The following is a 13,573-nucleotide window of genomic DNA, read 5'->3' as shown; positions in this document are numbered from 1 at the left end:
GTATGCAACTGATTTAACACCAGTGTGATTGCTTCCTCCTTTGTAAAATGAGAAGGTGGGATTAAATGCTCACCTCCCTCACTCTTTGATCCTCGGCTTGAAGTCATGATCCAGGACCAAAGGGGTCTCCATGAGATAGAAGAGGAAAGAGAAACAGGGTGAAAGGATAATTTATAGGGAAAATAAATTACCAATCACAGAAGAGAAAGAGGATCTATGTTTCAGTGAAGTCAGAGACTAAGAAGAAAAGTTTTTGGATACCAGTATGACTTCTACCTCTTGAGAATGCAGTTGTAGTAGACTAGTAAGGAGGGAATAACTGATTTTATGGCAATGAAGAAAGGCACTATATTTTAGGAATAGAGATCTTGCCTCAGACGTAAGCGTAGGTTGAAATCCCAATGTTGACATAAATGGCTTCATGAACCTGGGCCAGTTTTGTATAATTTTGGTGCCCTAAGTTATTCAGTAAAACTCTGAGAGTTGCAGATTCTGAGATGTCGGTTGAGGGCAGGGCCTATTTGTACTGATACGTTATAAACGTTATGACTGGGAATTTCCTATACCAATTAAGTCACAGATAAATAGAAAATAAATAAGGGAAGAGTTACAGATAAATAGATGAATGAAATGGAAATAGGAAATGAAGAAATTGCAGCTGTGGTAATCATTCATTGGAGAAATGTGGAAGCAAAGAGGAGAAATGCGGTATTCACCACAATGAGCAGACTTCTGTCTTCCTTTGCAAGAGAGTAAAGAGCACCTGGCTCATAATCGGGAACAACAGATAACCACTCAAGGAGAAAAAGAAAACGTCAATTTACTCACGTTGCATCTCTCTTATTTCAGTACAAAGAGATTAGCAGAACTGTTTTACACCCTTACTTACAAAGACATACATTGTCATTTCAACAGAGGAATGATTGGAACATGGGGCAGGTGTGCCAACACAAAGGGGAAGTGGAGCTGAACGGATAATTATCATGGGTTCTAGAGAAGTAGGAAAGGCCAATGTTCCTCCAAGGTGTGGTGTGTTGGGAAACTTGGCCCACTTTCTATTCATTCCTATTCCTTTCAACCATTCCTAAATTTATGAATATTGTTGGTAAAAGTAATACCTATATTGAATCAAATCAGAACTTTCATTGATTTAAATTTCAAAAGAAAAGAAATAGTTTGTAGTGAAATCACGGGAAATGTATGTCATGTCAAGGAAGATCAATCATTTTCAAATCTTTCCATATTTGTTTTGGTTCAACAATCTATGCTTAAATTGATATTTACAATTGGAGCTAGAGTTAATGAAGAGAATCCCTTTGAGAAATGCCAGTTCAATTGTGATATTTTTCATTGTAAAATTTTTTTAAAGCTTCGTATTGAAAGGGAAAAATTCACGAGACTCAATGAGTGGAAGCAATGTCTGGAAGATTCTCTAGAACGACAAATGAAGAGAAATGATGAATTAGAGGAAGATTTAAATCGGTAAGACCCCTTTTGGCAGGCCTTTCAAAGGAAACATAAAGTAAGCAAGGACTTCACTATTTTGTTAAATACTGAGTACAAATTCATTTTGTATATTAACACTTATAGAATTCCACCATGGATGATTCTAAGTGAACAAAGGGTTTTTTTTTTTTTTCACTTTCATTTTCTTCACTAACTTACCGCTGACAAATAAACCTTCTGTCCTGCATCTCTGGAGCTATAGTAAAATGCTGCATAGCACCTGTACCTGAAAGTATGTTTGGTGGAATGATACTATACAGCATTTGACAGTCGCTTGTTCAGTATACTATTTCTGGACACAAATGCTTCTCTATGGTAAATCTCTATGTTTTCCATCCTAATTTATTTCCTTCATTATTTACCTAATTTGTTCAATTGTCATTCAGTCAAAAAGTATTATCAAACATCGATTGTATATAAAATACTGTGCTGGTCCTGGACTGGCAGGGGTCGATTACTAATGTGCAGTCCCTGCTTTGACAGTGAGTGATTGTAGGCTATTCAAAGAGGTAATGTAGGGACCCAAATAAGCTGTGCAAATGAGAATGTATTAAGTGCTTTAAAATGGTCGAAATGAGGGGGCGGAGCCAAGATGGCGGAGTAGAAAGACGCACATACACATAGCTCTGAACCCACAACCCATAGAATGGCTACAGGGAAGTAACTCACGGCAAATTCCGCACCCAGAGGCCACAGAACATTGGAGCGAGGGAGATTTCTGTTCCAGAGAGACCTGCAAACCTCTCGCGGGGGGTCCTTCGCGCTGCGGACTGGGCGCCGGGACTGGGAGCTGAGTGCAGCCCTGCCGCGGCCGCGGCACCGAGAGGAAAAGATGCGAGCAGGCTTCACAGACAGGATCTCCAGCGGCCACGCGGGTCCCTCCACCCACAGAGGGATCTGCAAACCTCTCGCAAAAGGTCCGTCGCGCTGCAGACACAAAGCCCAGCCCAGACCTGCTGCGGCCACGGCTGCGGCACCGAGAGAAACAGATCCAAGCAGGCTTCAGGGACTGGATCTCCAGCGGCCGCACAAGTCCCTCCACCCACAGGTGACAGGGGTGGGTGAGAGAGTCTCTTTGGCGGGTCGAGAGGGGAGTGGGGTGCCCCCATAATTCAGGCCCCCCCCCCGGGAGGTAGAAGCTGAGAGGCGGCTGCAGACAGGGGCTCCCCAAGCGGGCGGGAGCTTGAATCCATTGCGGAAGGTCTGCGCATAAACCCCCTGAGGGAACTGAGCCTGAGAGGTGGCCCTGCCCCGATCTCAGCACCAGATCATAATCTCATACTGAATAGCAGCCCTGCCCCCGCCAAAAGCCCTGAGGCTGGAAGCAGCATTTGAATCTCAGACCACAAACACGGGCTGGGAGGATCAGGAGGTGAGGTGGGTGTGAGGAAAATATTCAGAGGTCAAGTCACTGGCTGGGAAAATGCCCAGAAAAGGGAAAAGAAATAAGACTATAGAAGGTTACTTTCTTGGCGAACAGGCATTTCCTCCCTTCCTTTCTGATGAGGAAGAACAATGCTTACCATCAGGCAAAGACACAGAAATCAAGGCTTCTGTGTCCCAGCCCACCCAATGGGCTCAGGCCATGGAAGAGCTCAAAAAGAATTTTGAAAATCAAGTTAGAGAGGTGGAGGAAAAGCTGGGAAGAGAAATGAGAGACATGAAGTCAAAGCATGAACAGCAGATCAGCTCCCTGCTAAGGGAGACCCCAAAAAATGTTGAAGAAATTAACACCTTAAAAACTAGCCTAACTCAATTGGCAAAAGAGGTTCAAAAAGCCAATGAGGAGAAGAATGCTTTCAAAAGCAGAATTAGCCAAATGGAAAAGGAGATTCAAAAGCTCACTGAAGAAAATAGTTCTTTCAAAATTAGAATGGCACAGATGGAGGCTAATGACTTTATGCAAAACCAAGAAATCACAGAACAAAGAGAGAAGAATGGAAAAATGGAAGATAATGTGAAATATCTCGTTGGAAAAACAACAGACCTGGAAAATAGATCCAGGAGAGACAATTTAAAAATTATGGGACTACCTGAAAGCCATGATCAAAAGAAGAGCCTAGACATCATCCTTCATGAAATTATCAAGGAAAACTGCCCTGAGATTCTAGAATCAGAGGGCAAAATAAATATTCAAGGAATCCACAGAACACCGCCTGAAAGAGATCCAAAAAGAGAAACTCCTAGGAACATTGTGGCCAAATTCCAGAGTTCCCAGGTCAAGGAGAAAATACTGCAGGCAGCTAGAAAGAAACAATTCAAGTATTGTGGAAATACAATCAGGATAACACAAGATCTAGCAGCCTCTACATTAAGGGATCGAAGGGCATGGAACAGTATATTCCAGAAGTCAAAGGAACTAGGACTAAAACCAAGAATCACCTACCCAGCAAAACTGACTATAATACTTCAGGGGAAAAAATGGTCTTTCAATGAAATAGAGGATTTTCAAGTATTCTTGATGAAAAGACCAGAGCTGAAAAGAAAATTTGACTTTCAAACACAAGAATGAAGAGAACCATGAAAAGGTGAACAGCAAAGTGAAGTCATAAGGGACTTACTAAAGCTGAACTGTTTACATTCCTACATAGAAAGACAATATTTGTAACTCTTGAAACATTTCAGTATCTGGGTACTGGGTGGGATTACACATGCACACACGCTCACATACATAGAGACAGAGTGCACAGAGTGAATTGAATAGGTTGGGATCATATCTTTAAAACAAAATGAAATCAAGCAGTGAGAGAGAAATATATTGGGAAGAGAAAGGGAGAAATTGAATGGGGCAAATTATCTCTCATAAAAGAGGCAATCAAAAGACTCATTAGTGGAGGGATAAAGAGGGGAGGTGAGAGAAAAACATGAAGTCTACTCTCATCACATTCCACTAAAGAAAAGAATAAAGTGCACACTCATTTTGGTAGGAAAACCTATCTCACAATACAGGAAAGTGGGGGATAAGGGGACAAGCAGGGTGGGGGGGATGATAGAAGGCAGGGCATGAGGAGGAGAGTGCAATTCGAGGTCGACACTCATGGGGAGGGATAGGATCAAAAGAGAATAGAAGTAATGGGGGACAGGATAGGATGGAGGGAAATATAGTTAGTCCTATACAACACAACTATTATGGAAGTCATTTGCAAAACTACACAGATATGGCCTATATTGAATTGCTTGCCTTCCAAAGGGAAGGGGTGGGGAGGGAGGGAGGAAGAGAAGTTGGAACTCAAAGTGTTAGGATCAACTGTCGAGTAATGTTCTTGCCACTAGGAAATAAGAAAAACAGGTAAAGGGGTATAGAAAGCTATCTGCCCCTACAGGACAAAAGAGAAGATGGAGACAAGGGCAGAGAGGGATGATAGAAGAGAGAGCAGATTGGTCATAGGGGCAATTAGAATGCTTGGTGTTTGGGGGGGGAGGGGATAAAAGGGGAGAAAATTTGTAACCCAAAATTTTGTGAAAATGAATGTTAAAAGTTAAATAAATAAATTTAATAATAAAAAAAATAAAAATAAAAAAAATAAAAAAAAACTAGAAAAATAAAAAAAAAAATGGTCGAAATGAAATGCAGTCAGAGACTGAAGGAGTAAAAGGCCTCTTCTAATTTTGTGGGATCAGCCAAACTAAGTTAAGTATATAACTTTTGAGCTAGACCCCACAGCATTTCTTGACCTGGGATATAAGGCTCTTCACGATGTGCCAGCAGCGTGCCTTTTCTCTCTTCAATTATATTATTCTGTCTTCTACACTTTACACTCCTGTTCAACTGGGCTATTCTCTGTGCTTCAAAACATGCCCTGGGCTTTCCCAAATCTGTCCTGTGCCTGTGATATTTACCCATGGTATCTACACTCATCCTCACCCAAATGCAGTTTCTCACTGGGGCCTACTCTGATCTCTGTACTTGATAATGAATGACCTTCCCCATCTGAGTTCACATTGAAATTTCCATTACACTCGCCTAAAGCTCTTACACGTGGTTGTATATTGTCATTATCTGCACATTTATTTCATATCCTGCTTCAATGAGAGCATCGACCACGGTCTATCTAAATTCTGTATTCTGTCACAATTTTGAAAGGTAAGCATTTAATGCTTTCAAATTGCATTGTAACTGAATTCCAGTGGATGACTTTTAATTGAATGTGGCAAGAGGCTATCACTGTCGAGGTATCAGAGCTTCTTACCACAGGCGAGAGGTTGCCATATTAGTGGGAGAGGACAATCTCTAAATGGTCCTGCATTTTCCAGGACTTTAATTTAGTAGTGTTACGATAGAATTAGTTTTTGCGGGGCTTTTATTGAACTGCTTTTAAGAGTACTACCTCTGAGTGGGAGGGAGAAATGCCTCCCCTGTTCCACAAAGTCAGTTTGCAAAGGAGCGTTTGAGATCCATCTGATTTTTCAAGTTAGAGACTACCTGTAATTCCATCCACTAAAGCAACATTTTAAATGCAACTTGGTATTCCAATAGCATTAAATGAGATCATTTGTGTTTTGTAGCCTAGGACCTTTAAACACTTCCCCAGCCAATTTACATGGATCGACAATGAAAATAACGAAGAAACAACACAGCACTGTAAAACTTTTTTTATTCAAAATGAATTTCCTTATCCTTTAATTGTTGTATTATATTATTTGGAAGGCATCCTTCGTTCTACAAATATGACAGCATAACGAGAAATCATGTGGGCAGTGTTCTAAAATGAAGTGACATTAATGTAGAGCTGATGACCAATATATATCTTTTGAAAGAGAGATGAAATCATTGGTGAGGCTACTGTTTCTCTGGTTTTATTTCCCAAAATATCGTCAGATGTGTTGAGTAATGACAAGAACTCTTTTTATATTTATTTTCTTCTCTATGATTGAGGATAATTTAAGGTAGTGGTTCAAAAATTACCCTTTTGAAATGTATAATATGTAAGCTATGAAGACATTGACTTAATTATTCTGTTCATTGTCACAGATGTTTCGACGCGTTGGAAACAGCCATGACGGCATTAAAAGAATATGAAAATGGAGATGTTGTTGACCAGGGTGGGAGTGAAGTGAACTGATTCTGAAATGGGTAGAGAAATTAATGCTTTAAAAAATCAGGTAATCCTGAATATTGAATTGTGTAAAATGACTTCCCTTGATATACCTTTTGAAATAGTTACAATATGCACCAGGTCATTGGACACCAATGTCCTTGAGATTTACATCTTCCCCATGCTAGGAAGACAACAATTACTATTTCAGGCCTAGTCACCTCTTGCTGCTCTTAGCAACTCAGTAAACAAGCTTGGGACTTGATAATCTCCCTGAAAATTCTGGACTCTACTAACTTTCTTTCTAGATTTATATGCTAGAAGGTTTTCTTCTTCTGCCATCTTGGAACTTATATCAAATAGAATGTATTTAAATATATTGTGTTAATGGTACTTCTCAAGGATTAAAAAGCTTTCTCAGGTGAGAGAAATATTAGACTTGTTCTACTCATCAATGGAAGTGTGCAAAGACACAAATTTAGATTGGACCTCAAGAAAAACTTTCCAGCAATCAGAGTGCTACCAGAGGGAGATAAGCTATTTGAAGAAACACATGATAGAAAGTCTTTTAGGGGCACTGATTGCAGGATCTCTTAGAACTTCTGAACTTCTTCTGACACTTCTTCGGGATTTCTAAAGATCCAAATCATATCCCCCCCAAAAAGATGACTACTAAGCAGAAACAATTTGAAAAGCACTCGCTCTTTAAGAGCTTTTAAAATGGCAAAATCACCCCCCTCCCCAAAAAAAACAACAACGAAAGAAATTTGATTGCAAGGTGATTACCGCTGATTAAGAACCTTCATAATACAAGGTAATTGAGTTAAAAGAGTTAAAAGTGAAAACAGGACTTTAGTTGTTTTAAGAGGAGAAAGGAGTCGAATACTTAGGAGATTTTCATATCATTCCACCAGGAAGTGGGTGAAACTGACTTCATTGCAGTATGGCCTATACATTGCTCTTCTGTTTTAGGGAAGCAAAGATTTTTCTCGAACTTGAGGAATAATAAGTTGAGTAATTCATCTTGAACTATTTCTTAATTTGTAAGGATTCTAGTATTTGGTAATATTGAGCCATTTCCCCAACTCCCAGCAGGATTTGGGGGAAACTCCTAGCAAGGTTTTGAAAAACAAGTGTTCAAATGTGATCCCACTGATAATGCTTAAAGTGCTATTTAAATGCTAACTAATAGTAATACTCTTTTTTTCTCTGTCAAGTGACTCCTTAGAAACATTTTATCTTAACTCTCATTAATGTTCGTAGATGATATCTCCTGTCTTGCAGTTCTCATCAATATTTATCATAAAGAATTAACTTCTTAACATTTACTGAGGATTGGTCCTCTGGAAGGCAGTGGTAGCATATGTTTTATTGATCACTTATTTCAGTCTGTCCTCTAACCCCTGGGTCTGAAGGAATAACGATCGAGTCCTGTTTAGCGTGTTGGTTTATTCCCTTAAAGCACTTGGGGAGCAGGAAGACGGCCATTTCACAACAGAAGCTCTGAGAAACAATGTGATGTCCCTGGGTACTGTCACCTGAGTTTTGAGAAAGACCTCTCTGGTTTTCTCTGGCTCTGTAACCCAAAATCCTACCATGTCGCCTTCAAATGGCTATAAATGTATTTGATTTCTCAGTGAAGTTTATCAACATAGAATCAGTCTTCTCATTAGAATGAGAAAGGAAATTTCATGTCTTTCCAAATTCCTTTTGAGATGTCTTGCTGCCTTAGGCCTGGCATAAGTGAAGAATTTATTGATCTCCTTCGAGTATGAATTTTATTGATATCTGCGCACTGTATTAAGAGCTGGAAAAAAGATGCATGAGAAAATTAGAGATCACAGAAGAAAATATGGGATGAAATATGAAATGTGGATTACACTGAGTATCAGAGCTAATCAAAGAAATTCTTGGTTTATCATTTCAGTCTTAATTTTGTTTTTGATTTGTCACTTTACCTGAGTAATCATTTCAGGAAATACAATTTGTAGCTGTAATATGTAGAGAATGATGCATTTAATTACAACTGAATTCAAAATAATTTAATGTTATCAGTTTAAAATTAGTCTTTAGTTTGAAAGACCTAAATTGAATTGGTGTAACTTGATAATGTTCTTTTATACAGATTAAATACCTTACACAGCAATTGGAAGCAGCATTTTCATTTTATAAACACTTGGGATCAATTGATCAAAATCTTCAAGAAGAGGTTTTTTTTCAGGAAAATCTTGCAAAAGAAATGTGACCAGTTGGAAGCAGACAGCAAACACCTGGAAGAAGAAGTTGTTGCTATTAGACATCATCTGGAAATTCCTAAGCTAAAATGCAGCTAAATGACACAGAATAGAAACATGATCTTGATGAACGAGCATGGCTGGAAACTGATGAAAAACCAAAGGAACTCCATACATTCCTCCAGGTAACTTCATTTACCACGACTACGATTGTAAAATATTTCAATGTAAATGAAATTTTAGGATATTTTTCCCGGTTGTACACCCAAAGTAAGCATTCCCAGAGATTCTGGAGTTGAAGACAACTTTTGGAATTATACATGTTTTTTGGAATGATCCTAATACTAGCACCAGAGTAAGTACCAGAGTGCAAACTAATGACTAACTTCCTGTAGAAATAGGGCTGTTGTTGCTTTTAGTTAAAATTTAATTCAGATGAACTTTATGATCAATACTTTCAAAGTTCGAATCTATTTTTAGAAATTCAGAATCGGTCTCTGAATCCCTGACTGAAATTAAAGTGAAAGCTAAGAAGTAGACATCTGTTAATTTCCACGATAAAACTGGGCAGTTTCTCATTAATTTCATTCTTTGTTTTCCGTTTGGTTTAGACTCAGCAGAGACAGACAAGTTAGAACAATGAAGAGAAAATAAATTATAAATATTTATAATTACAAATTAGAAAATAAGAATGCTGATCTAAGGAACCAAATGGAGCAACCAATAAGAGATCTGGAATCCCAACTCTCAAGAATGACAAACTCATATCAAGACGGTACTGAGGGAGAGAGAGACAGAAATATGCCCAGCTTTCTTTTGAAGATTTAAAAATGAGACAATTATTGTCAAACAAATTATACAGGTAAGCCGAGGCAGAGACACTAAGGAAATAATACTTGAACTTATCAGACTGCTCTTGAACTTTTCGATGATGATTTTTAACAAATCCTTAATTCACAAATCCATGACTCCATTGGGAACTCGGTATCAAGAGTAGACATTATATTCATTAATAAAAATGAGTAAACCAGTTTTTTTTCCAATGTTAACTAGGTAGACAGGAATGAAGTGTGGTCCATTGGAGAAACGTTGCCTTGGCTGTAGAAGCAGAGGACCTGAATTCAAATTTTGCCTGTGATGCTTACTCCCTGGTCGCTCTCATTCCCTGATCCTGAAACCTCTGGTTATTTATTCGCTGTGTCTATCAGATAAAACACAAATTGAAGAAAATGAGTAATAACCTTCATCTTTAAAAAACAATCTTATGTATCTGCTTTCGAAAGGCTGTTAATGTTCACACTCTTGACAGCAAACAGTGACTGAAGAAAAATGTAGGCAATAGGAAGTCAGAAATATAGATAGTAGGAAATGAGTTCATTGGAATCAGGAAGAAAAAGAAACAAAGAATTCTCTTACTTTCATAAAGTTTGAGGGAGGGTATGAAGGCCTCAGTCTATACTGGGAGTTCTTATTACTGACTTTTACCCAGACATATGTTTTCCCTCCCTAAATTCATTTATTCAAGAATAGGTTATGCTTTTTGCTCTCACCCTTCTTTGCACCTTTTGCCTCCTTTTCTTGGCGTGTTGCTATCTTGATATGTAGTCTAAGGATATTCAAATGTGGTGGGCATAGGGTAATGTACAAAGTCAAAAAAAATATTTCCAATACCCAGCAGAAAAACACACCTTCCAGCAAATGTTCAGGAGATGAAGGAGCGCTGCCTTCTAGGACCCTTGACAGTAGGAGTCTGACCAGTCTTAATTCATCCTGCTCGTCTTCACTCTCATTTTTCAGCCAAACTGCTCTACCACTTACTCTGTATTTTGTCCTGCTCTGTATGCATTCGGGCTATCTATTGAAATCTCTCTCTTCCTTCAGAAACTTTCACAGGTGTAAACTCCAGGAAGCTTTCCTGGATTTTGCTCATCTCCCTGATAATCATTTCCCAATAAATTGATTTATTTGTTTCTTTTAAAGGCATACTAAATAAAAACTCTATCAATTAATGTAACAGAGTACCTACTACTACATGCATGATAATGTAATCCATCCCAAAGTTTGCCAAACTTTGACCTAACAGCCATTTTTTTTTCTGAACTATTCATAAAGGGAAATAGTGGACAAATATTAAATAGAAATGGCAACGATTATATGTAAGTGTTCAATTATCCCACGATCCCTGAATTCATAGGTCTAGACTCTAGCCCAGATTCCCTAAAACTGATACAGATTGAACCCGAGAACTTTTCTCCATCTGGTCTGAGTTACCTAGAGACTTTTTTATTCGCTTCTCAGCAAAAACAATCAGCACCTTATTGCCAGGATTTGATTGATCCCCACAAGAATGTACATATAGGGACCAACTTTGATCACATCCAGTAGCATAAGCTATCCCTCTCTCCTGGAAATTAAACCCGTCTTCCAGTTGCCAATAACAATTCCACTGTATCCTTCCTCAACCTGAAAATGCTTCCAGTATGTATGACCTCTGTTCTCAAAGCAGACCAAAATAACATCATTGTGCTTGAGTCCAGATTCAGTGTGTCTGACTGTGGCTGATGATACCAGTTCCGACTAGCAATGGTCTACCTCACTTTAGGCAGAAATGGTCCTTGTGAGTATTTGTGAACAAATTTGGGTATCCTGTGTTTCCTTTGAGCTATCTCAATTCAGATTTGTTCACAGAGCACAACACCTTTTGTGATGTGGTCACCCCATGATGAGCAGTCCTGTGCCAGTGTCTCCGATGTCACATAATGAATTCCAAAGTTCTTAAGAGAGACCATGAGAGTGTCCTTGCATTGCTTCTTCTAACCACCGTGTGAACGCTTGTTCTTTGTGAGTCCTTCAAAAAAGAGTCTTTTTTGCAAGCGTAAGTTTTTCATTCAAACCATGTGACCAGCCCATCAGATTTGTAGAGTTTGAAGTCCTGAACATTCAATATCTAGAAAAGAACTTAGTCTGGTACCTTGTCCTTCTAGATAATCTTCAGAATCTTCCTAATACCATTCAAATGAAAGAGATTCCGTTTCCCGTCATGGACCTCCTATAGTGTCCAGGTTTCACAGGCATACAACAGTATAATACAGTTTCTCTTCCATAATATTCTTTGGACCCTCCCAAACACTGAGTTAGGTCAGTCAGTGCCTGTGTCAGCCTCATTACCAAGGCTGTGATGCTAGGTAAGGTGATGAAAGAAAAAGACTTCAAAAAGTGTGATCAGATTTAGCAGTGAAGATACCATTGGCAACCTTGGAGGAAGCAGTTTGAGTAGAGTTTTAGGGTCACAGTCAGATAAATGGGTTTGAGGAGTGACTGTAAATAACTCTAATATTTAGACAGGGAAAAGGAGGGGAGACACTACATAAAAATAACCTGAAGGGATGCCAAATTCAATGAAGATAGGAGAAATTTTAAAAACCCAGAAATTAAACATATATTGGATAGTGTGGTGTTTATATCACCTTTCATACATCATTGTCCTTAATTTGCACTTTTTGAGCCTAGTATAAAGGTCATGTTATAATATCTGAAGTGAGAATACATAAACTCTATAAACTGTTATTTGCCTTTTAGATTTGTAATGCATATTGAAAGTTAAAAGGTTAATCATGAAGAATTTAGAGTAAACTTTGAACTACCTTATATTCTACTCACATTAAAATCCGTCCTTGGGATCCTAGCTAACTCTGTGGTGCTGGACAAGCCACCTAACATCTGTGAAATGAATTTGAGTAATGCTTGTCTCACAAAATGGTTGTGAGGATGCCACAAGATGATGTATATAAAGTGTTGTGAAAACCCTCATGTGTGAGAGAAATGTTAGCCACCGTTATTATTTTAAAGATTTCTGATTTTTTTTTGAATTTTCCCCTACTGTTACTTATTTTACAGGACAAAGTGGTGTGCAAATGATTGGGAGGACGTCACTTAGTCCTCTGAGACAAATAAAGAGGATGACGATTTATCTCCCTTAAACTGTAAGAATATTTTGTTATTGGTTGAACAGCTCAGTAGTGATTGCAAAGGTAAGTACAGTTTAAAATTTCGAAACATAATAACTGTTAAACAGAAATCGAGGACGTGCATGTATACAAGAAGAGACCATTGCAACCTTATGCCATTCATTCACAACAAAATAGAGGAAAGTCAATCACTGACAGGCCTTGGCCAAGGGGAAAGGGATTGTGTTGATTGCAGGGTCATAAATTTTTCAGCCATCTTCTACTTGTGTCAGTTCAAAAACAATTACTAAGTACCTATTTTGTGCTGAATACACAAAGTTTGTATAAGTTATCTCATTGAGTGTGCAATCTAATAGGGGATATACCCTACCTAGGTAACTCGAATACTGATATGTATATTCATATAAATATAAGTGCATGTGTACCTAAGTAGATATATGTGTACACATGTGCTATATATGTATTTATATATATAAATATTCATACAAATGCATATTTGTATATATACGCATATGTATGAAATGCACCGTCATAATGCTCTGTGAGCTTCAGTGGGGGAAAGAACACTAACTTTCAAGAAAAAATAACCTGTGTGTGAAGGTAGCATGTGAGTTGAGTTTTAAAGGATAGGTATGAATTCAGTAGCTATAGATCATGGGAGTATAGGGAGGTGAAATGAACCTTTAAACGATGGAAACTGAGTAAAAAGGCAGAAAAGTGACAGCGAAAAATCGAGTTTTTCTGGACAGTATTTAGCAGTGAGAATTAAATATGGAAACTTAGGGGATTACAAATTTGCCGAGGGCCGAGATTTTTTCTGTTGCCAAGT

The 13,573-nt window shown here is 38.4% G+C and overlaps 1 protein-coding gene across 1 annotated transcript in view; it reads left to right on the top strand.

The window, feature by feature from the left end:
* Nucleotides 1-4,266, top strand: part of LOC140522476 (uncharacterized) — a 58,309-nt gene extending 54,043 nt beyond the window's left edge. The window contains exon 17 of the mRNA XM_072637907.1: nt 1,370-4,266. Within this exon, the coding sequence (XP_072494008.1) occupies nt 1,370-1,486 (117 nt within the window). The 3' untranslated portion in view covers nt 1,487-4,266. The remainder of the gene's footprint in view (nt 1-1,369) is intronic.
* The last annotated feature ends 9,307 nt before the right edge of the window (nt 4,267-13,573 follow it).

The sequence above is a fragment of the Notamacropus eugenii genome, chromosome 2 (genome assembly GCF_028372415.1).
Source record: "Notamacropus eugenii isolate mMacEug1 chromosome 2, mMacEug1.pri_v2, whole genome shotgun sequence".
Lineage (NCBI taxonomy): Eukaryota > Metazoa > Chordata > Mammalia > Diprotodontia > Macropodidae > Notamacropus > Notamacropus eugenii.
This window is presented reverse-complemented; position numbering and strand designations above follow the sequence as displayed.